This window comes from Trichechus manatus, unplaced genomic scaffold (genome assembly GCF_000243295.1).
Source record: "Trichechus manatus latirostris isolate Lorelei unplaced genomic scaffold, TriManLat1.0 scaffold00077, whole genome shotgun sequence".
NCBI lineage: Eukaryota > Metazoa > Chordata > Mammalia > Sirenia > Trichechidae > Trichechus > Trichechus manatus.
The window spans coordinates 9,330,320-9,353,513 of NW_004444013.1; the positions used below are offsets into that span (position 1 = coordinate 9,330,320).

The 23,194-nt window shown below is 39.4% G+C and overlaps 1 protein-coding gene across 1 annotated transcript in view; it reads right to left on the minus strand.

Moving 5' to 3' along the window:
• VKORC1L1 (vitamin K epoxide reductase complex subunit 1 like 1) overlaps nucleotides 1-23,170 on the minus strand; it is a 66,205-nt gene extending 43,035 nt beyond the window's left edge. Inside the window, exon 1 of the mRNA XM_004380786.3 lies at nucleotides 22,959-23,170. Within this exon, the coding sequence (XP_004380843.1) occupies nucleotides 22,959-23,152 (194 nt within the window). The 5' untranslated portion in view covers nucleotides 23,153-23,170. The remainder of the gene's footprint in view (nucleotides 1-22,958) is intronic.
• Nucleotides 23,171-23,194: the final 24 nt, after the last annotated feature.

Below are 23,194 nucleotides of genomic sequence, written 5' to 3' on the forward strand. Positions count from 1 at the left end.
ACACACACACACACACACACACACACACACACACTCCATTCTGACTCCTAGCAGTCAGGGGGAAAAACTCAGAAGTTAATTCACTAAAATGTGAATTAATTAATTAATTAGTTAATTCACTAAAATGTGAATTAATTACTTAGTTAATTCACTAGAATGATTGTTTTATGGATAATTTTTTTTATTTTATGTTTTGTTCACATACACAAAAATATTGTTTATAATGAGAAAAGTTATTTTTTAAGTCCCCATTTCTAGCTTACAACTCCAGCTGTTTCACAGGCCAGTATCCTAAATCAGTATTTTCAAAAACCAGTCACATATTTTCCACTTAGAGCCTACGTGTCCCGCTCTGTTCTAGTTACTAGGTCACAGTCCTCCCATAGACTTCAGAGTCTTCTAAACTGGTTCCTCTGTCATCCCCACATCCATCCTACTGGAAACCAAAAACCAAACTCATTGCCATCAAGTCAATTCCAACTCATAGTGACTCTACAGGACAGAGGAGAACTGCCTCATAGGGATTCCAAGGAGTGCCTGGTGGATTCGAACTGCCGACACTGAGCTCCAATTCGTGGGAAACAATATTCATGCGGATGATTCTAGAATAATGATCTCGAGCAGCACTGAGAAACTAACAGAATGGAAAATCCCTTTTTTCCAGGGCAGAGATGCAGGAGAAACCTGCAAAGAGAAGTGATGCCCTTGGCATAGAACCACACTGTGTTTAAGGTAAAGAGGTACAATGTGAGGAGAGGGCTAAGCTTGGACAATAAGCCCAGGGAAAAACTACTGATCAGACTGAGGGTCAAGAGCCTAGAGACTTGAAAAGCCTGCATTTTGGCTGGCATCTATTGATGAAAAAATAGGAGAAACATGTAGTAAAATAAGGCTTCAAGTGGTACTTTGGCATATAGCTGTTTTGCTGCTAAAACTGGCATTAAATATTGGTTGAGATGAATAACACACACCAGCTATCAACTTTTTACCATATAATTAACCAGCTCCAAATGATAAGGTCATACTTTCATACTTTATTTTAATGCTCTTTTAAAAATAGATAATAAATGAACAATACAAAAAAGTTACAAAATACTGTACAGGGAAAATGTCTCCCAATTCTGTCCCTGAGCCACTCCTCAGGGAAAGCAGGTGTTTATATATTCTCCTACCCTTCCAGAGATATTAGCTTGTGTATATATGCCTTTTATATATAAAAAAGTCTACACACAAATGGTAGTATACTGTATATATTGTTCACGCACCTGGATTTTTTAATATATCTTAGACTTGTCTATATTAGCTCATATAGAGCTGCCTTACCCCTTTTAACAGCTGCTCACTGTATGACTATACCATTATTTACTTTACTAGGTCCCTACTAAGAGATTAGATTTTGTCCAAGCATTGGCGATTACAAACATATCAATGAACATCTTTATAAATTAACCCCCACATATACAAGTATGCCTATATACGTGTATGTGTATATATGTTACATGCCTAGTATGGCATTGCTAAAACAAAGGGCATGTGCATTCTCTATGAGTGACTGTGTGTATGTACATTATTTTAAAAATTTTATTGAAGCAGAACAGACATTCAGAAAAGCACACCAATCACAAGTTTATAGTTCAGTGAATTTTCCCAATATGAACACACCCATGTAAGCAGCACTCAGATGAAGAAACAACACGAGAACCCCCCCAAAGCCTGCGTGTCCCCTTCCAGTGAGTTCCTCAAGGGTAACACGATCCTCACTTCTAACACCACAGATTAATTCTGTCTGTTTTTGAACTTGTATTTTTGTGTCTGGCTTTCACTCAACCCTATGTCTGTGAGCGTCGTCTATACTGTTGTGTGAACTGTAATTCTTTCATGCTTATTGCTCTGTAATACTCCATTGGATAAATACATCACAATTTATTTATTACTACTCTTGAGGTAGATGCATTCTTAACTTTAACAGATATTATCAAACTGCTCTCCAGAGTTGAGAATCCTACCATTAAATTACGAGTAGCTATTTCCCTACACTTTAGCCAACAGTTAATCAAACTTTTGATTTTTGCCAATATGATACATTAAAAAAACTTTCAATATAATTTCAATTTGTTTCCCTCTTATTATGACTGAAATTGAGGATCACTTCATGTATTTAAGAGCCACTTGTCCTTCCCATGAACTGTCTTTGAATGTCTTTTGTGTTCTTTGCTATTGGGTTGTTAATCTCTTTCATACTGATTTAAAGGAGCCCCTGTTTTGTTTTGTTTTAAGGAAATTAGCCCTTTGAACATGATGTGTGGCAAATGTTTTTTCCCAGTTTATCACCGGACTTGCAACTTTGTTTATGCTAGTTTTTGCCATACATAGGTTTTGTGTGTCTTTACACACTCAAATTCATCAGCTTTTTTCTTTATGGTTTCCGGAGTTTTGTAAAACTTAGAGCAACTGGAACACTCACACATCGCTGATGGGAGTGTAAAACTGGTATGCTAACTTTAGACAACTGGTAACATATACTAAACATACATATACCCTATGGCCCAGCAATTCCACTCAATTCCAACAGAAAATGAGTATTTATGTCCACCAAACATGTACAAGAATGTTCTTAGCAGTTTTATGCTTTGTAATAAAAAAAGGAAACAACTAAAATTTCTATCAATAGTGGAACAGAGAAACCGTGGCAATTTAACGTAACACTTGTTGTTGCTATGGTTGTTGTTAGCTGCCACTGAGTCAATTCTGACTCATGGTGACCCCACGTTCCACAGAGTAGAACTGCTCCAAAGGGTCTTCTTGACTATAATCTTAACAGAAGCAGATTGCCAGGCCTATCTTCTGCAGTACTGCTGGGTGGGTTCGAACCACCAACTTTTAAGTTAGCAGTCGAACAAACAACACTACACTAAAATAAAAAAGACCACCTGCTACATGCAACGTGAATGAATCTCACAGATACAAATAAACCTAGACACAAAAGACTTACTATATGATTACATTTATTTGAGATCAAAAACAGGCAAAACTAATATATGGACCCAAAACTCACTGCCGTTGAGTCAATTCCAACTCACAGCAACCCTATAGGACAGAGTAGAACTGCCCCACAAAGTTTCTAAGGCTGTAAATCTTTATAGGAGCAGACTGTCACATCTATCTCCCATGGAGTAGCTGGTAGGTTCGAGCCATCAACCTTTTGGTTGGCAGCCAAGTGCTGAACCACTGCTCCCCAACCAAAAACAACCAAACTCGTTGCTATTGAGTCTATTCCAACTCCTAGCAACCCTAAAGGACAGAGCAGAACTGCCTCACAGGGTTTCCAAGGGGCAGCTGGTGGAATCAAACCGCCAATCTTTTGGTTACCAGCCTGAGCTCTTAACCATGGCGCCACCAGGGCTCCATACTGCATCACTCCTTAATCTATGGATAAGAGTCTGAAAAGTAGTTACCTTTGGGGAAGCTTGTATTGACTGGAAGTGGCCCAAGGCCGAATTCTGGAGTGTTGGAAATACTCTGTATCTTGAATCTAGATGGTGGCTACTTTTGTATATGCTGTTGTTGTTAGGTGCTGTCAATTTGCTTCCAACTCATAGCTACCCTACATACAACAGAATGAAACACTGCCTGGTCCTGTGCCATTCTCACAATTGTTGCTATGCTTGAGCCCACTGTTGCAGCCACTTTGTCAATCCACCTCATTGAAGGTCTTCCTCTTTTTCGCTGACCCTCTACTTTACCAAGCATGATGTCCTTCTCCAGGGACTGGTCCCTCCTGATATCATGTCTAAAGTATGTGAGACAAACTCTTGCCATCCTTGCTTCTAAGGAGAATTCTGGCTGTACTTCTTCCAAGACAGATTTGTTTGTTCTTCTGGCAGTCCATGGTGTATTCAATATTCTTCACCAACATCATAATTCAAAGGTATCAATTCTTCTTCGGTTTTCCTTATTCACTGTTCAACTTTCACATGCATATGAGGTGACTGAAAATACCATGGCTTGGGTCAGGTGCACCTTGTCCTCAAAGTGACATATCTGTTTTTGCAGCAGATTTGTCCAATGCAGTATGTCGTTTGAGTTCTTGACTGTTTCTTCTATGGGTATTGATTGCGGATCCAAGTAAAGTGAAATCCTTGACAACGTCAACATTTCCTCCATTTATCCTTAGCTTCAATAATTCACTAGGATTAACAGAACTCAGTAAAGTGCTATACAGGTAGTCCCCGACTTAAAACGTATTCAAGTTACGATGAACTGAACAGCACGTATGACCATCTGAGTTTTTTCTGGTATAATCTGACAGCCCTGGTGGCACAGTGGTTAAAGTGCTCAGCTGCTAACCAAAAGATCAACAGTTCAAAGCTTACCAGCTGCTCCAGGGGAGAAAGATGTAGTAGTCTGCTTCCGTAAAGATTTACAGCCTCAGAAACCCCATGAGGCCATTCTACTATGAGTCAGAATTGACTCGATGGCAGTGGATTTATCTTTAGTAATATGCACCACATACAACGTTACAGCGTGTAATTTGCTGATGTTATCATTCTCAGATGTTCACTCACACATGTTCAGTGTTATGATTTATAAAGATAATGATAAGAAACTGGTTGCTGTTGAGTCGATTCTAACTCATAGTTACCCTACCGGACAGAGCAAAACTGCCCCATAGAGTTTCTAAGGAGTGGCTGGTGGATTCGAACTGCCGAACTTTTGGTTAGCAGCTGATCTCTTAACCACTGCGCCACCAGGGCTCCACCTATATAAAAGTCAGTAATAATGAAAACTTAAAAAAAAAAAAAAAAAATGAGGCATTTGACTTACGTCAGAACTCACTTGTGACGGAACAGAACCCCATCATAAGTTAGGGACTACCTGTACTTATGATTAAAGTTTTATTACAACAGAAATGATACAGATAAAGAAATGCATTTGTATCCTTTTTGCTGTAATTTCAGGGCAAGGTCTGGGAAGGTCCCCAGTGCAGAGCTTTCATGTCCCAAAAAGGAACATGCTATGTGCATGGATATCTGTCACCAACCAGGAAGCCCAGGGAACTTCAATGTCTAGAGCCTTTACTGATTTTTGCCTTGTAATCAGGAGGTGGTCATTATGACACGGTATCATGAGGTGACTCCCTCTGGCCTGGCCAGTCTCCACCTAAGAGTTACCTCATTGGCAAAAACCATTGGTTAGATGTGGCCTGGAGTCTTATCAAAGACACTGAAAGTATTAGAGAAATTCCAAGTTTTTAGAGATTATTTCTCAGGAACTGAGGACAAGCACCAAATTCTTTGCATAAGGTTAAATTCTAAACTCTACATGCCCTTTTCAATATAATTCAAAATTAATGTATGACAGTTACTAAATTTATGTGTAAAACAGAAATCAAGATAGTAAGCCAAATACTTATGCAAGCTACAAAACTCTTCTCTATAATGTTGATTACAATTCAATGAGATTTTAACTTGAGCCAATTCACTACAACAGAAGACACAGATACTTTATTGAGCAGAAATTCATTTCTTAAAAAAGTCAGTTTCCACAGTTCTATTTTGCTTGGTTAACTACTAGCAGAGAAGGAGCCCTGGTGGTACAGGGGTTAAAGTGCTTGGCTGCTAACCAAAAGGTCAGTGGTTTGAACCTACCAGCCACTCCATGGGAGAAAGATGTAGCAGTCTGCTCCCATAAAGATTACAGCCATGAGGCAGTTCCACTCTGTCCTATAGGGTTGCTACTGAGTCAGAATCGATTTGATGGCAACAGGTTTGTTTTTTTGGTTTTAAAATTGACTTGACAGCAATGGTTGGTTTTCGGTTTTGGAACTAGTAAAGAAACCTAGCAGACACGAAGCAATCACGGTTAACATTACCAGTGATGAGTCATGGTGATATCATGAACCCCATAATATTATATGATTTCCCTCCCTAAACCCCACAGTCCCAGTCTAATATGAGAAAACATCAGACAAACTCAAATTCAATGACATACAAAATATCCATCCAGCACTCTTCAAAACTGTAACTACTGGAAAAACTAAGGACCCGTGATGACAAATACTATGCAGTATCCTGAACTGGATTCTGGAAAAAAAAGGACATTAGTGGAAAACCTGGTGAATTATGAATAAAGTCTATAGATAATAGTATTAAACCAATGTTAATTTCTTAAGTGATATACCTAAGAAATGGCTATATTAGATGTTACCATTAGGGGAACCTGGGTGAAGGATATATAGGAACTCTCTGCACTACCATTACTTTTCTGCTATACCTAAAGTACTCCAGAATAAAAAAATTAATTTAAAAAAAAAAAGCTTAGAAAAGTTGCTAGAATCAAAGACAATATATTAAAATCAACTGCATCTCTATATGCCAGCATCAATAGAAAATGATATTAAAACACCATTTACAATAACATCAAAAATACAAAACACCTAAGAATAAATCTAATGCAAGATGTGCAAAATCTCTATAAAGAAAACTATAAAATACTGAGGAAAAAAAATTAAAGAAGACCAAAACACACGGAGGGATAATGTTCATGAATTGGAAGGCTCAACAGTATAAAGATCTCAAATATCCTCAAACTGATTCGATGCGATCCCAATAAAATTCTTACAAGTATTCTTGTGGCACCTCACAAACTGATTCTACAATGTATATGGAAATACAAGGTATCAAGAATAACTAAGACTGGATAGCAAGACATAAAACTAGAGTGGTGATTTTCAAACTTTTTGGTTTTATACTCATAGAAATATTGAAGACTCTAAAAAGCTTTAGTTTATATGAGTTATATCTATTAGATATTAGAAATTAAAGCAGAAAAATCTTGAATATTTATTTGTTCAAGCCATTACTTGCTAATATAAATAGCATTTATATATATATATATAAACTGCTTCCAAAATAGAAAGATCTAATGAGAAGAATGGCACTGTTTTATATTTCTGTAACTCTCTTAAATGTCTGGCGTAAAAGAGACAACTGGATTCTCCAATCTGCTTCTATAGTCAATCTGTTGCAATATCATGGCATGCAGCCTCTGCAAAACTCCACTGTACACTCATGAGAGGATGAGAGTGATAAAGACAAACAACATCTTACTATTACTAGGAAAATAGTTTTGACCTCGTAGACACCTGAATAGGTCTCAGGGACGCCAGAGTCCCCAGACCACACTGTGAGAACAGCTGAAATAGACTGGCACAAGTAGAAATAAACAGAAGCATGAAATAGAAAAGAAAGTCCAGATAATCACCCGATTTATGACAAAGTTGGCTCTGCAGCAGAGCGTTTAACCACTGCACCGCTAAGGCTCCTCCTCATCACTAGGACACAAAGAGCCCTAATTTGTAAAGGAAAAGATTGATACATTTAACTACATTAAAATTAACAATTTCTGTTCATCAAGATATCTCTAAGAGTGAAAAGGCAAGCCAGAGAGTGGAAGAAGGTATCTGCAACGCATGTATCTGACAAAAGGAGTCATATCCAAAATATATAAAGAACTCCTACAATCAAAAAGGCAAATACAGAAGACCCAGTAGAAAAATGGGCAAAGACTTCAATAAGCCTTTCAAAGGCAAGATATCCAAACAGCCAATGAACACATGAAAGACTGCTCAACCTCATCAGTAATCGGGGAAACGCAAATTAAAACCACAAACAGGAGTGTTAAATAGTACAACCACTTTCGGATGGGAAATTGTTCCATAGTTTTGTTGTTAGTTGTCGTCAAGTCAATTCCAACTCCTGGCAACCCCATATGTGCAGAGTAGAACTGTTCCATTGGGTATTCATCTTCTGAGGCACCTCCTTTCCCCTTGTGAAGTCAGAGGAGGTCAGACACCTCGGCCATGCCGTTCTTACAAGGCTCCTCTCCCTCTTCCTTCTCCCTGACTCTCAGGAAGGAAGAGGACAGATCAGAGTGCACTGACTGGGTCTGGGTGCTACTAGGTAGAATCACTGTTAAAAGATCAGCACACAGGTGTAGGCTCACATTTCTGCTTCTTCCACTTGACTGAAGTGGTTGAGAAGGCCCAGTCACCTCCCTGCCTTCTCCTCTCCAAGGACAGCCCAGGTCAAACCTACCTCTGAGACAGCAAATGCTGGGGCAGGTGGCCAAGGCCAGATCAGCAGTGGCCAGGGCAAACTGACTCTCTCTGGTTACACTGCCCTGGGCACTGACAGCAATGAGTGGAGCAGGCTTTGCTCACACTCACTGCGCAAGGGTCCCATCTAGTCATGTTTGAGAACTGGGAAGATGGAGGTGGCCATCTCATGACCTGTTTTGGACTGAAATCATCTAAGCTTAACTAGGTTGCAAAAAATGCATTCTCCTCATGGACCAGCTGGGCTCATTTCAGTCTTCTGTTACAGAGGTTAGTGTCCAAGTCTCAATTAACAATAAAATGCAAATTGCTTTTGCTTTCGACTTGCTAGTGCAAATATTTAATATGAATCTCTCCCTCATGGACTCTAAAAATTAGCCGCCGTTGAGTTGATTCTCACTCATAGCAACCCGATAAGGCGGGGTAGAACTGCCCCATAGGGTTTCCAAGGAGCGGCTGGTGGAGTCAAACTGCTGACCTTTAGATTAGCAGCTGAGCTCTAGCACCACCATAGACTTGAAAATAGTGGTTGTAGACTGGAGAAAATTCTGATATGCCTGGGATCCTTTACCCGAGTAACCCAAACCCAAACCCTTTGCCATCGAGTCGATTGCGACTCATAGCGACCCTATAGGACAGAGCAGAACTGTCCCCACAGGATTTCCAAGGAGCGGCTGGTGGATTTGAACTGCCAATCTTTTGGTTAGCAGCAGAGTTCTTACCCGCTGTGCCACCAGGGCTCCAAACATAGCGTCCCCGTGTAGACTCAAACCACTAACCTTTCAGTTAACAGCTGAATGTGCTAACTGACTGCACCACAGAGACACACCGAACACCATTATAAAATTATCCTAATTTCTCAATTTCTTGCATCACATAAATCAAAAACAAAAATATATATAAGCTCACCTACCTCTCAGAAAAATGTATTCAACAAGAAAGAATAGTAATTAAAGGTGTAGGTAAATGTTCCTTAATGCCTAATGAATAATAAAGTGTTAATTAAAACATAAACAAGCAATCATTTATAAACCCATTAACATCCTCACCCCAAATATTTAAATGATGAACCCAAAAGCTGCCACGGCACTGCTGATAGCACAGCAAATTAGCACAATTCTTGGAAGGGCAATTTGGTGACATATATTAGGAACCAATTCTGTTGTGCATTGCTTTTTTTAATGACAGGAGAAAACAGTAAACAACAGAAGCTTCATTTCATAAATCACGGTAGCTCCTTACAATGAAAACTACGCAAAAACTTTAAAAATGAGATAGTTGTGTGAGACTTAACACTGAAAGAGACAAACTATTAAATTTAATAATAGCTAGTATCTGCTGAATACTTAAGTGACAGCACTGTGCTAACGGCCTGTACAAGTGCTACTTAATTCTTACAATAACCCTAAGAGGCAGATGGTATACTAACCTCATTTTACAAAAAAGAAAACTGAAGCAGAGAGGCTTAAGTAATTTGCCCAGTCACAGAGGCAGGCCAGAGCAGAACAGGGATTTAAAACCCTGAAACATGCATGATTGCAGAACCTGCACTTCTACTCACTATGCCAGTGATTCACAAACTGCAGTACATGCACTTCTGAAAAACGGTATGTACTTAGTATGCATTAGAAAAAATAACCAGCACATCAATGCGTGAGTTCACGGCTCGCACTACTAAAGGTTTTTTGGGTTTTTTAAGTCAATTTTAAGAAAACTGTTACATAATTAATAGTGCAGATGATACAAACGTGCAAATATAATGAAGAGGCGCTCTAATGACTGAAAGTCTGGAAAACACTGCTCTCGCCTTCAGAGAAGGCACTTTCCTTCTACTTCACACGTTGCAATGTCATATGAATTTTTCACAACCTATTACTTATGGTGTTTTTTGAAAAAATTAAAATAATTCCTCCTAAAACATTTCTAAATGAAACTGTAGTAAAAGCACTGTATTAATTTATACTATCACAAATATCCTTAACATTCAACAAGGTAAGAGCTATTAGAGAGTTATCAACTTGATTTAATAGTCCTCAATCAAATAAATGACAGTAAGAAATCATAATATACTGCTGCAGTGCAATAGATCATTCTGTGTGGCCTTTCTCGCCATGGTCTTGTGGCTCCCACCCAGGTGATTGGGTGGGACTGTGCAAATGGGGTGATTGTGGCCCACCAGGGCGATCGGTCAGTTTTGCCATCCCACTGGGCTTGGAAGGGGGCCAATTCCAGAGCAGAAAGAAGATCTCACTACCGCCAAGGAAGAAGGGCCAAGAGCAAAGTGCGTCCTTTGAACCCGGGATCCCTGTGCTGAGAAGCTCCTGGAACCAGGAGACTGAGAGTGAGAAAGGGATGGGGAGAGAGAGCTGTAACACCGAAGACGGTGAGATGCAATGGCAGAGAAATGGCCACAGGAGACTGGCAGGAGACGGAATGCCTTTGGGCAGGAGGCTTGCTGGAAGAGTAGGGTGCCTCCGGGCACTTGGTGAAGTTGGTTTGCTGACCCATGGAGCTAGAGCTGAGTGCCTTTGGGCCAAGGATTACTGGCAGAGTAGGATGCCTTCGGGTGCTTATCGGCAAAGCTAAAAGAGCTTTGTTATAACACTTGCCAAGCAGGGCAGAGGCCGAGGGGCCAGAGAAAGGCGTGCTCGGGCACAGCTGGATAGAAGCTGTCCTGATAGAAGAACTGTATCTTGAGAGGTCCTCAACCTGAATTGTAATCTGTTACTTCCCTAATAAATCCCATTAACTGTAAGTATGGTCTGTGAGTTCTGTGTGGCCACTGCAACGAATTATCAAACCCAGCAGAGATGTAGAGTACCGTGGGAGGGACAGCTGGTATCAGAAATGGTAAAGATGGCAGAGAGAGGAGGCATGTCTGACCTCTGCCTCATAGGAATCAGCCTCGGGCTGCTGATCTTGATTCTCCTTCCCCCTTGTGAAGTTAGAGGAGGTCAGACGCTGCCCTCACACCATTATTACACCTGCCCATTATACCAAGAGTGTGTGCGCAGGCGTGTGTGTGTGTCTCTCACATACCATGATGAAGTTCTTTAAGTCAAAAATTAGAAGGGAATAAAGACAATGTTCTACATTCTACCTTGGTGAATAGTGTCTGGGGTCTTAAAAGCCTGTGAGCGGCCACCTAAGATACTCCACTGGTCTCATCCCTTCAGGAGCAACGGAGAATGAAGAGAACAGGATAGAAGGAAAAGATTAGTCCAAAGGACTAATGGTCCACAGCTACGAAGGCCTCCACCGGACTGAGTCCAGTGCAGCTAGATGGTGCCCGGCTACCACCACTGACTGCTCTGACCAGGATCACAACAGAGGGTTCTGGACAGAGCTGGAGAAGGATGTAGAACAGAATTCTAACTCACAAAAAAAAGACCAGATTTAGTGGCCTAAAGGAGACTGGAGAAACCCCAAGAGTATGGCCCCCAGACACCGTTTTAGCTCAGTGGTGAAGTTATCTCCGAGGTTCACCGTTCAGCCTGGGAGGGGACAGCCCCGTAAAACCAAATGGGACTAATGAGCTACAGTAGTCCAGTAACAAGGGCCAGAAGGCAGAAGGCGACAAGGAAGCTGGTGATAGGGAACCCAAGGTTGAGTAAGGATATTGTTGATGTGTTGTGAGATTGTAAACCATTGTCATACGGCAACATGTGTAGTAACTGTTAAATGAGAAACTATTTTGTTCTGTAAGCCTTCATCTTAAGTGAGAATAGCAGCACAACTGGAAGAGTGTAGTCAACGTCACTAAGCTGTGCATGTAGAAATTTTTGAAATGGTGTATCTTTGGCTATGTGTATTTTCACCAAAAAAAAAGGTTGAGAAGTTAGAGGGTTGACATGTCATAGGGTTGTTAACCAACGTCATAAAACAATATGTATACTACTGTTTCATGAGAAACTATTTGTTCTGTAAGCCTTCACCTGAAGTACAACAACAACAAAAAATTAGAAGGGAATAGAGAAATAAAAACAGGAATAGATTATATGAGGGTATCTGCCCCAATTTACTCTAATGCTATCTTTTTAACAGTATTTGTTACAGAACAAAACAAAACTACAATGGACATCTAGGTTAAAATGGTATTAGGTTAGTAACCCCAGAATAAACAGAAAGATACAATATGATCCTTGATGGGAAGATTTGATAGTGAAAGTTGAATCCTCCCCAAATTCGACTATCAATTCAGTGCAATTCTAATCAAAATCTCAATACAATTTTTTTAACTGATCAAGATAATTCTAAAATTCATCTGAAATAGTACATACATAAGGATGACCAAGAAATTTTTGAAACCAAGTGTTTATGTCCTATCATATATCAAAACTTACTATATAAACCTGGGGGTGGGAGGGACTGTGGTATTGGAATAAACACAAACAAAAATATCAGTGGAACAGAACTAAGAATCCAAGAGGCAGCCCTATGTATATGAGGAAATTTTTATGTCATTTCAAATATGGACATGTCAATAAATGAAGTTGGGCAAACACCTATCCATTTAGAAAACAATTAGGTCAGGTCCCTACCTCAGAGGAGACACAAATTAAAGAGCTAATCGGGAAGGGGTGTTGTGGGGGAAGAAATTTCAAACTATTAAAGTATTAAAAGAAAATATATGAGAATAAAAAAACAATTTTGGAGTGGTGGAGATTTTGCTAAACAAGATTTTAATAAAATAAAAAATGTAAAAGTTATTCAGAAAAGAAGTGAAAGCTCTGACCATACAAAAACCTGAATGTTTAAGTTACATGATTGAAGACACCACAGACAAAATTAAAAGTGACAAACTAGGAGAAAATACATGTAACACATAGAACAAAGGATGACCTACTGTGCTATCTAAAGGCTCCTACTAACCAATAAGAAAAAAAGACAAACAACCCAGGAGGGGAAAACACGGGCAAAGGTATGAACCAGCAGTGTCTAGAAGAAATTCAAATGACCACAGACATTAAAAAAAAAAATCCAGTGCCATTGATTCTGACTCACAGTGACACATATCTGTACAAAAAATAGGTTAGAGACTCTTCTAACACCTGATAAACTACACTCTAGATGATAAAGAATTTAGAAATAAACATTCATCTGATACAAGAATGGGAAATGCCCTTCTAAGCTTAAAATCTATGGGAAAAAAATTACAAAGAAAATAATTCTTCATGTATCATAAAAAACCTTTTTACTATAAAAATTTAATAAAACAAAACGGTAAAAATGTTCATAGAAACATAATGAAATATAATAAAATATCCTTTAAATAAATAAAGGATTTATTTAAATCAATATGAAAAATTCTAAGATCTATAAAGGCAAGACTCAACAGAAGAAATACAGTTAATAAAAATGTGAGAATCATTAAACCTTGCTGATTTCTGGGAAAAAATGCAAATCAAAGTAATGAGATGACATTTTTCATATATTAAATTGGCAAAGATCTAAAAAGTTAGAATGTCCAATATGGGAAGGGTACAAGGCACCTGACATTCTTTTACATTATTGGTGGAATTTTTAACAACGTAGGAAAATAGCTGTGATATGTTAAGTGAGGAAAAAACGATACAAAATATATATAGTATGTTCTCAATCATGTTTTAAAATAATGACAGCAGCTAACTTTTATGAGCACTTACTTTTGTGCCAGACACTGCACTAAGACATTTTACATGAACTGGTATACTTCATATTCACAATAATCCTATGAAATAGACATTATTATCATTCTCATTTTATGGAGAAGGAAACTGAGACAACATAGAGGTTAAGTGATGGAGCCAAGATTTTAAACCAGGTAATCTCGCTCTAGAACCTATGATCTTAAGTATTAACACCATGCACAGGAGGAAATAAATCAAATTCCTAAAACACAGTGGAGTTAAGTATACCATCCCCTTTAAATCCTTATTTTGCCATGGATCCTCCACTAATTTACTTCTCAAATATAATAATCTTTTAAAATGTCACCAATCACATTACAGCTGTCCTTGAAGTTCCTGTAAAGTTACACAAGCACACCCCATTTTACTGCACTTAGCTTTATTGCGCTTTGCAGACAGTACATTTTTTACAAATTGAAGGTTTGTGGCAACCGTGTGTCGAAAGTCTGTTGGCGCCATTTTTCCAACAGCATGTGTTCACTTCATGTCTCTGTGTCACATAATGGTAATTCCTGTAATATTTCAAGCTTTTTCATCATTATTATATCTGTTATGGTGATCTGTTATCAGTGAACTCTGATGTTACTATTGTAATTGTTTTAACCACACCCATATAAGACAGAGAATTTAATCGATAAATGTTGTGTGTGTTCTGACTTCTTCACCGACTGGCAGGTCCCCAGTGTCTATCCCTCTCCTTGGGCCTCCCTATTCCTTGAGATATGACAATATTGAAATTAGGACAATTAATAACCCTACTACAATGGCCTCTAAGTGTCCAAGTGAAAGAAAGGTCACATGTCTCTCACTTTAAATCAAAAGCTAGAAATGATTAAGCTTAGTGAGGAAGGCATGTCAAAAGCCGAGATAGGCCAAAAGCTAGGCACCTTGTGCCAAACAGTTAGCCAAGTTGTGAATGCAAAGGAAAAGTTCTTGAAAGAAATTAAAAGTGTCATTCCAGTGAACACACGAATGATAAGAAAGCGAAACAGCCTTGTTGCTGATACGGAGAAAGTTTTAGTGGCCTGGAGAGAAGATCAAATCAGCCACAACATTCCCTTATGTCAAAGCCTAATCCAGAACAAGGCCCCAATCTCTTCAATTCTATGAAGGCTGAGAGAGGTGAGAAAGGTGAAGAAGAAAAGTTTGAAGCTAGCAGAGGTTGGTTCATGAGACTTAAGGAAAGAAGCCATCTCTGTAACATAAAAGTGCAAGGTGAAGCAGCAAGTGCTGATGTAGAAGCTGCAGCAAGCTATCCAGAAGATCTAAGATAACTGATGAAGGTGGCTACACTAAACAACAGATTTCCAATGTAGCCTTATATTGGAAGAAGATGCCATCTAGAACTTGCACGGCTAGAGAGGAGAAGTCAATGTCTGGCTTCAAAGCTTCAAAGGACAGGCTGACTCTCCTGTTAGGGGCTAAGCCAATGCTCATTTACCATTCTGAATATCCTGGGGCCCTTAAGAATTATGCTAAATCTACTCTGGATTACAGCACATCTGTTTATAACACGGTTTACTGAATATTTTAAGCCCACTGTTGAGACCTACTGCTCAGAAAAAAGGATTCCTTTCAAAATTTTACTGCTCACTGACAATGCACCTGGTCACCCAAGAGCTCGGATGGAGATGTACTAGGAGATTCATGTTTTCATGCCTGCTGACACAACACCCATCCTGCAGCCCACAGATCAAGAATTAATTCTGACTTTCAAGTTTTATTATTTAAGAAATACATTTTGTAAGGCAACAGCTGCCGTAGATAGTGATTCCTCTGATGGATCTGGGCAAAGTAAATTTAAAACCTTCTGGAAAGGATTCACCATTCTAGACGCCATTAAGAACAGTTATGATTCATGGAAGGAGGTCAAAATATCAACATAAACAGGAGTCTGGAAGAAGCTGATTCCAGCCCTCATGGATGCCTTTGAGGGGTTCAAGACTTCAGTGGAAGAAGTAACTGCAGATGTGGTAGAAACAGCAAGAGAACTAGAATTTGAAGTGGAGCGTGCAGATGTGACTGAATTGCTGCAATCTCATGATAAAACTTTAACGGATGAAGAGTTGCTTCTTATGGCTGAGTAAAAAAAGTGGTTTCTTGGGATGGAATCTACTCCTGGTGAAGATGCTGTGAACATTGTTGAAACGACAACAAAGGAATTCGAATATTACACAAACTTAGTTGATAAAGCCGAGGCAGGGTTTGAGAGGATTGACTCCAATTTTGAAAGAAGTTCTACTGTGGGTAAAATGCTATCAAACAGCATCACATGCTACAGAGAAATATTTCATGAAAGAAGAATCAAAGGATGTGGCAAACTTCATTGTTCTCTTATTTTAAAAAAACTGCCACAGTAACCCCAACCTTCAGCAACCACCACCCTGATCAGTCAGCAGCCATCAACATCAAGGCAAGACCCTCCACCAGCAAAAGGATTATGACTCCCTGACGGCTCAGATGATGGTTAGCATTTTTTAGCAATGAAGTATTTTTTAATTAAGGTATGTACACTGTTTTTTTTTAGACATAATGCACACTTAATAGACTACAATATAGTATAAACACAACTTCCATATGCACTGGGAAACAAAAAAATTCATGTGACTCATTTTATTGCAACACTCACTTTACTGTGGTGGTCTGGAACCGAACCCGTGATATCTCTGAGGTATGCCTGTAGATGCTGGTAACAACAGAAACTTTGTAGATCAGAATCCAATGGCTTTCAAAAAATTTTAGGAAAGGAATTATTTTTTATAAATGAAATTTTATGTGGATCCAAATATGAGAATGAGATTAAATCAATATTTCATTTTATTCATATATTTTTAAAGTCCAAATTTATAACATTTATAATGAGAACAATGAAGCTCCTCTGCCAAACACATACTTTAAGTTATAGTTGACTGAGAAAGTATTACATCAAATTTGTTTTGCTTTGATTACACACTATCACAAAAAACCTGATTCACAGAGATAAACGCTTGCAAGTGGTAAGAGCTTTTGTTTTTTGTTTTTAACAGTACACTAATACTATCCCAGAAAAGTTGGAGGTTCACGTCTACCCAGAGGTACCTCGGAAGAAAAGCCTGGCAATCTACTTTCAATAAATCAGCCACTGAAAACCCTATGGACCACAGTTCTACTCTGACACTCATGGGGTTGCCATGAGTCAGAGTCAACTCCATGGCAATTGGTTAATGCTACCTAAGGGTTCAATTACACCTATCCAGAAGTCTAAGTAGTAGAATATTTCAAAGTTAGATCTAACAATATTAAAGAATGTGAATGCTTGGTAATCACAAATATTTTGGTTAAAAAAAGTAAAAACTTACAATATATATGAATCATGACATCAGGATATTATGCAGAAGCCGTTCATGTGTTACTACATAATGCAACGACTTTTATAGTAGTGAATTTGCTTATACAATTTTTTCATGAGCAAACAAGCATTGGCCTGATTTTTTTAAATACCAATATAAAGCTACAATCTTTCTAATCAATAGCATTTTTAAAAAATTAAGTATATGAACAAAGAAAGCAAGAAACTATTCCAAGGATTGTTATCTAGTTGATATTATGGATAATTTTAATTGTTTTCCTTTCGCTTATCTTCCCCCAAATATTCTTAATGCACTGCCTTTTTTCCATTTTTACTTATTTTTTTCCATCACCACAAAGCAACCCTAACTCCTGGCAACCACTAATCTGCTCTATATCTCTATAATTTTGTTATTTCAAGGATGCTATATAAATAGTCATAGAGTATGTAACCTTTTGAGACTGGCTTTGTTAACTCAGCATAATTCCCTTACGATAACCTGGCAGTATAAAGCAGTGGTTTCCAATGTGCTAAAAGTTAGTACGATATGCATTTGAGTGTATATAATTGCTTAGAGTGTTTTGAAGTTTAAAATGTTGAACTGTAGATCAAATGCTTCTGAAATCCCTGTTGCACCTCCACAGAACTAAATTTCTGAGGAATAAATTCTGAAAACTGGTAATCTGGTGCGAGTCCCTCACTTAACAGAAGAGAAACCCAAGACTCAGTGATTTTGCCTTAACTATGTTTACAAGAATTCCTAGTTTTTCCCTCTTCTGGCCAAACTCTATAGATTCTAGTCCTTTCCCAACTCACGTGGGCCTATGTCCTTCTCAAATATGACAGCTTGCTATTCCCCTCAAATGGCCAGTTTTCCATCTCTTCATGCCATTCTTCATGCTATTCCCCAGAGTTTTTCCTAATCACAGAAGAAATAAAGGCCAGGCCCAACTTTTCTGTTTCTGTGCAGCAAGTCTATGTGACTCAACCAGAAAACCAAACCCGATGCCATCAAGTCATTCAGACTCATGATGATCCACCACAGTTACAGAGGAGAAGTGTTCCATAGGGTTTTCTTGGCTGTAATCTTTATGAAAGCAGATCACCAGGCCTTTCTTCCACAGTGCCACTGGGTGAGTTTAAACCACCAACCTTCGGTTAGCAACCAAGCATAAACTCTTTGTGACATCTCCCTCAAAAACGGCCACCCACCCCAGTACAGATTCAAACTATCTTTTTCCCCTTGCCTCCACCTCTAGGTACCTGGATCCACTTTATCTTTCTTCCCCTGGCTATCCTGATAAGTCTCTCTCTCTCTTTTTTTTAATCCTGCAGTCTTTTTTTTGATAGCTCACCCACACTACATATCTGTTCACAAATTGGGTGTGACAAATGCCATTGTCTTTATAGGTTTAGAAGTGTGGGTTCCAACGGCCACCCTTTAGGCTAACAGTTGTGTGCAAATGGATTACACCGCCTAGATGGTACTTTTTTTTTTTTTAAAAGATATGGAAGGTACTAGTCCAACATTTTGCAAAAGAAAGCAATTTTCTGTGGACCTATGGTTTTCAAATACTGTTTTACAGTTTTAAGAACTGTAAAATTATCAAACCTATTAGTTTTTCAAGAAGATCATTTGTGCTATTTTTACATAAAAATTTGTCTAGTATAACTCAGAGGAAATACCCACAAAGAATATTCTGCACATTATTTTGTTTCTCTTGTCACACTTATGAAATTGTTTTAAATGGACTTTAAGTCTTTATGGAAGTCCCTGGATGGTGCAAGCAGTTAATGCACTTGGCTGCTAACTGGAAAGCTGGAGTCTACCTAGAGGCGCTTTGGAAGAAAGGCTGGTGATCTACTTCTGAAAAAATCAGTCACTGAGAATCGTACGGAACACAGGTCTACTCTGACACACATGGGCTCGCCATGAGTTGGAGTCGACTTGACAACAACTGGTACTGACACTATGCCAGGGAGTGAGTGATGAAATACACTATAAAAAAACAAAACAAAAGACAAACCCATTGCTGTCGAGTTGATTCCAACTCATAGAGACCCTATAGGACAGAGTAGAACTGCCCCATAGGGTTTCCAAGGAGCGCCTGGTGGATTCCAACTGCTGACCTTTATGGTTAGCAGCCATAGCTCTTAACCACTACGCCACCAGGATTTCCAAAAACACTATACCTCTAATACCTCTCAGCAATTCACATTACCTAAAATAAGAAATTTACATGACTTAAGGAGTTTATTATCAGATATTGCAAAAAAGATAATACCTCCAATCAATGATAACAGCTATAATTAACTGAGTACATTACTGTATTCCAGGTATATACATGCATCACCTTTAATTCTAACACTCATATGGCAAAGTAGATTTTAATATGCTCATTTAACATAAGAACATAAGAAACTGAAGCTCCATGAAAATAAGTGACTAGCTTAAAGCCACAAGGCTAACAAGTGGCAGAGCGGGGGATTCCACCCAGATCCTTCAGACCCGAGCTCAGTGTACCTACCACATGGGGGTTACTAAATGGTGGCTGGCAAGCTAGTGCAGGTTTGGAGGGGTACTTTCATAAATTTATGGAAAGTGAGGAAAAACAAGGACAAGAAAGCAAACTTTTTAATAAAGCTAAATGGCCAAATGATTCAATTTAAAAGCATTCTGAGATTCTGTTTTTTCAAAATTTTTAGAGTCCTTTTTTTTTTTAAATGAAATGATGGGGACAGTAGACAGTGCTGGGGGTTATTGTTGTTTTTATTGGCTGTACTTGGTACAGTTAAAAAACTGGCAACTTTATTGCAGCTGCTCAATTTTTTTTTAAACTACTTTTGAAATCAAAAGTCTGGGAACTACTCTCTTACACAATGATGCCTCCCAAAATACTGGAAGATTACACACAGACACACACACACACTCTCTCACACTCACTCACTCACACACACCCCTAACTCTCAAGATTCTCTTCTTAATCTCTACCTCATTCTATTCGGGTTAAGACACTTAAGAATAGAGAAAGGAGAATAAAGTGAGTTTAAGCCATCCAAAGTCACATGAGTTAACCCTGGATGCTGGGAGAAGCCCTTCCTCAGGATGCTTTTCACCAGCCAGCTTTCCTCATCTTTTACCTTCAATTCTACTAACACAAACTAGGTTCAAACTTCCTTTCCTAAAATAGTTATATCTTTGGATACTACTGCTAGATAGCAATCAATATTCAAATCAAACAAAAGGAACTACTCGAGGTCTCAAAAAATCTCCCTTCACTCCGACAAAAAACTTTTAATGATGTTTATTCTACCCATTTTCAAAAGAAAACTTTAATTTCCAAATATCCTTATATCCACTAGAAAAAATATATATGATTTTGCAGGTAGTTTATAAACAAGCTGATCAAACTGGGTAAACTGCTTGAAAATATTTTATACATGGCAAATAAGTTATTCAGTCCTCTTATAGAGAGTAACTTTTTTTTTAATCCTCCTTGTAGCAAGCATCAAATTTAAAATATTTATGTACATAGCTATACAATTAAACATTAGTTTCAGTCACAACATATTTAATTCATATTTAAAACAATACAGAGATCCAGTTATTTTTAGTCTTATACATATTTATATATACTTTCAATATACTACTTGATGTTACTTAATATTATTTTATGGTACTTTATTACACAGGGAAAAATGCACAAGAACTTGGCTTCTGCAGGACACATAACCATGAGAATATTCACAATCTATACTTACTACCAAGCCCTGGTGGCGTAGTGTTTAAGAGCTCGAAAAAATGCACAAGAACTTGGCTTTTGCAGGACACATCACCTTGAAAATATTTATAATCTATACGTACTACCAAGCCCTGGTGGCGTAGTGGTTAAGAGCTCGGCTGCTAACCAAAAGGTTGGCAGTTCAAGTCTACCAGCCGCTGCTTGGAAACCCTATGGTGCAGTTGTACCCTGTCCTATAGGGTCACTATGACTCGACAGCAACAGGTTTGGTTGTTTTATACTTACTACAGGTTCAAAAACACTCCTTTTTAAAGAAAATTCAATTTTAAGAACTTAGGAAATACACAGTTTGGATAACATAAAGCAAAGTACTCTTTCCATACCCAAACGTTAAAAGGTCCACGTAAATTTATTATGGACTACATGCTTCCAATAATCTTAAATTGGTAATAATTCTGCCTAATCTAATATCAAAAGTTAATTTTTATTTCTTCTTTGTTTTTTAAACACTTGAAATGTGCTGCTGATAGTCTTTTTATTATTATTTATTCAACTAACTTTGGTGATAAAGTACTTTTAAGTTAAAAAGTTCTTTTCAACAGAGAAAATAACTGATAAAAATGTTGGCATAAAATACACTCGGCAGTTCTCAAAGGGTATGAGAGTCTATTAAGTCTATGAACTTGGTTCAAAATACCCATTAGCAAGTGTGAGCTTGTCGTAACATGTATTTTTCACTGTAAATTGATATCTATAGTTTAAATTCATTTTAAAAACATGTTTAATGCAGCCATAATGATGACTATTTTTCCACTAAAAAGCTACAGGATTTGAGCTTAAGAGCAAATGAGATAGACTACCTGGTTCATTAAAAAGCCTGCCTGGGTGGAAAAGGTGGGCAGTCTTAAAGTTTGTAAACCACAGGAGCAACACAAACTCCAAGCTATCTTATTCATGTAATCACCAATATGTGGGTCAAAATAAACTCGTGAGCTATCCATTTCTGTCCACCCAGCAATTCACAGATAAGCATGAGGGAACGAACTGCGCAAAGGTGATTATTCTTCTCAACAAATTTCAAAATATTAAGCATAGTATGCATGCCTCTAGTAATACTGTAATCTATCAATTTTGAAATTAATGCCTTCACTTTTCCTATGATTTTTATTAACTCCTCCTGAAATAAAAAACAGCAGCCACCTTTTTAATGTAAATTCTTTTTTCAAAGTAACTTGCTGAGGAAAATTGAACGCAGAAAATAAAATGAACAAACAAATCAGTCACAAGGCTTAAAAAACCTAAAATTACCAGTAACATAAATCAACCTAACTTAGCAAAGCGTGTATTTGTCATAGTTCTTTTGGGGGTATTCCATTATACTAATCAACAACGCTTAAAAGTCATCCTACTGCCGAAAACACCATCCCCACACAAGACATACTCCTTTCCCTCAAATAAGCTTAAACTACCCCCCAACTCAGGCCATTTCCCCCTCCTGGGCACACAGCAATATACGAGGGGGAATCCAAGAAATCAGATATGTTAAGTGCCGGTATCTTCTTCCAAAGTAGGGTCAAATTCGCGTTTGCCCGCAAATGTCACCGTCTCAAGAAGTCTGCAAATTCTCATTAGCGCTCCCAAAAGTACAAAGAGGCCTGCCCACGGAAACACCTGTCCTACCACCGGGAAGGCGGTGGGAAAGGCGACCCGCCAGACCCCACGCCGGCCAACAGCATCCGGCTGCAGACGTGGGGTGGACAGTGGCTTCGCGCCTCCCCGGGCTGGGTCCCCTGCCCCGACCCGGGAACCTGTCAGGTTGGCCTGGACCCACCCTCCTCAGCCACTCGCTGTTCCCCAGCCCGGCCCCCCGGCCGGCGCTGCCCAACTGCTCCCGGTCCGCCGGCCTCCGGCTGCACTCTGCCACCTCATCCTTCCCGCGCCTCGCGGCCCCACCGCCGCCGCCCTCCCGCGGCCTGCGCTCGGCTGCCCCCCCCTCAGGCCCGCCCCCGCCGCCCGCCTAGCACCGCCCGTCCCTGGGCCCCGCCCATCGCGCGCACCGCACCGCCTCCGGTCCCGCCCGGCCCGATCCCTGCGCCGGCTACCTGGAGGCCAGGGCGGCGGAGCACTTCACCCAGGGCCCCAGGTCGCACAGGGCCCGGTGCTCGGGGTCCCGCTCCTTCTCGCGCTCCACGTGGTAGGCGTAGATGGAGAGCAGGATCCCGGCGGCGCACACTGCGTACCGGGCCGCCCGCTCCCACCGCGGCACCGACACTCTCAGCAGCACGGGCGCCGCCATCTTCCCCCCGCCGCCCTCGCCGCCGCCTTCGCCGCCGCCGCC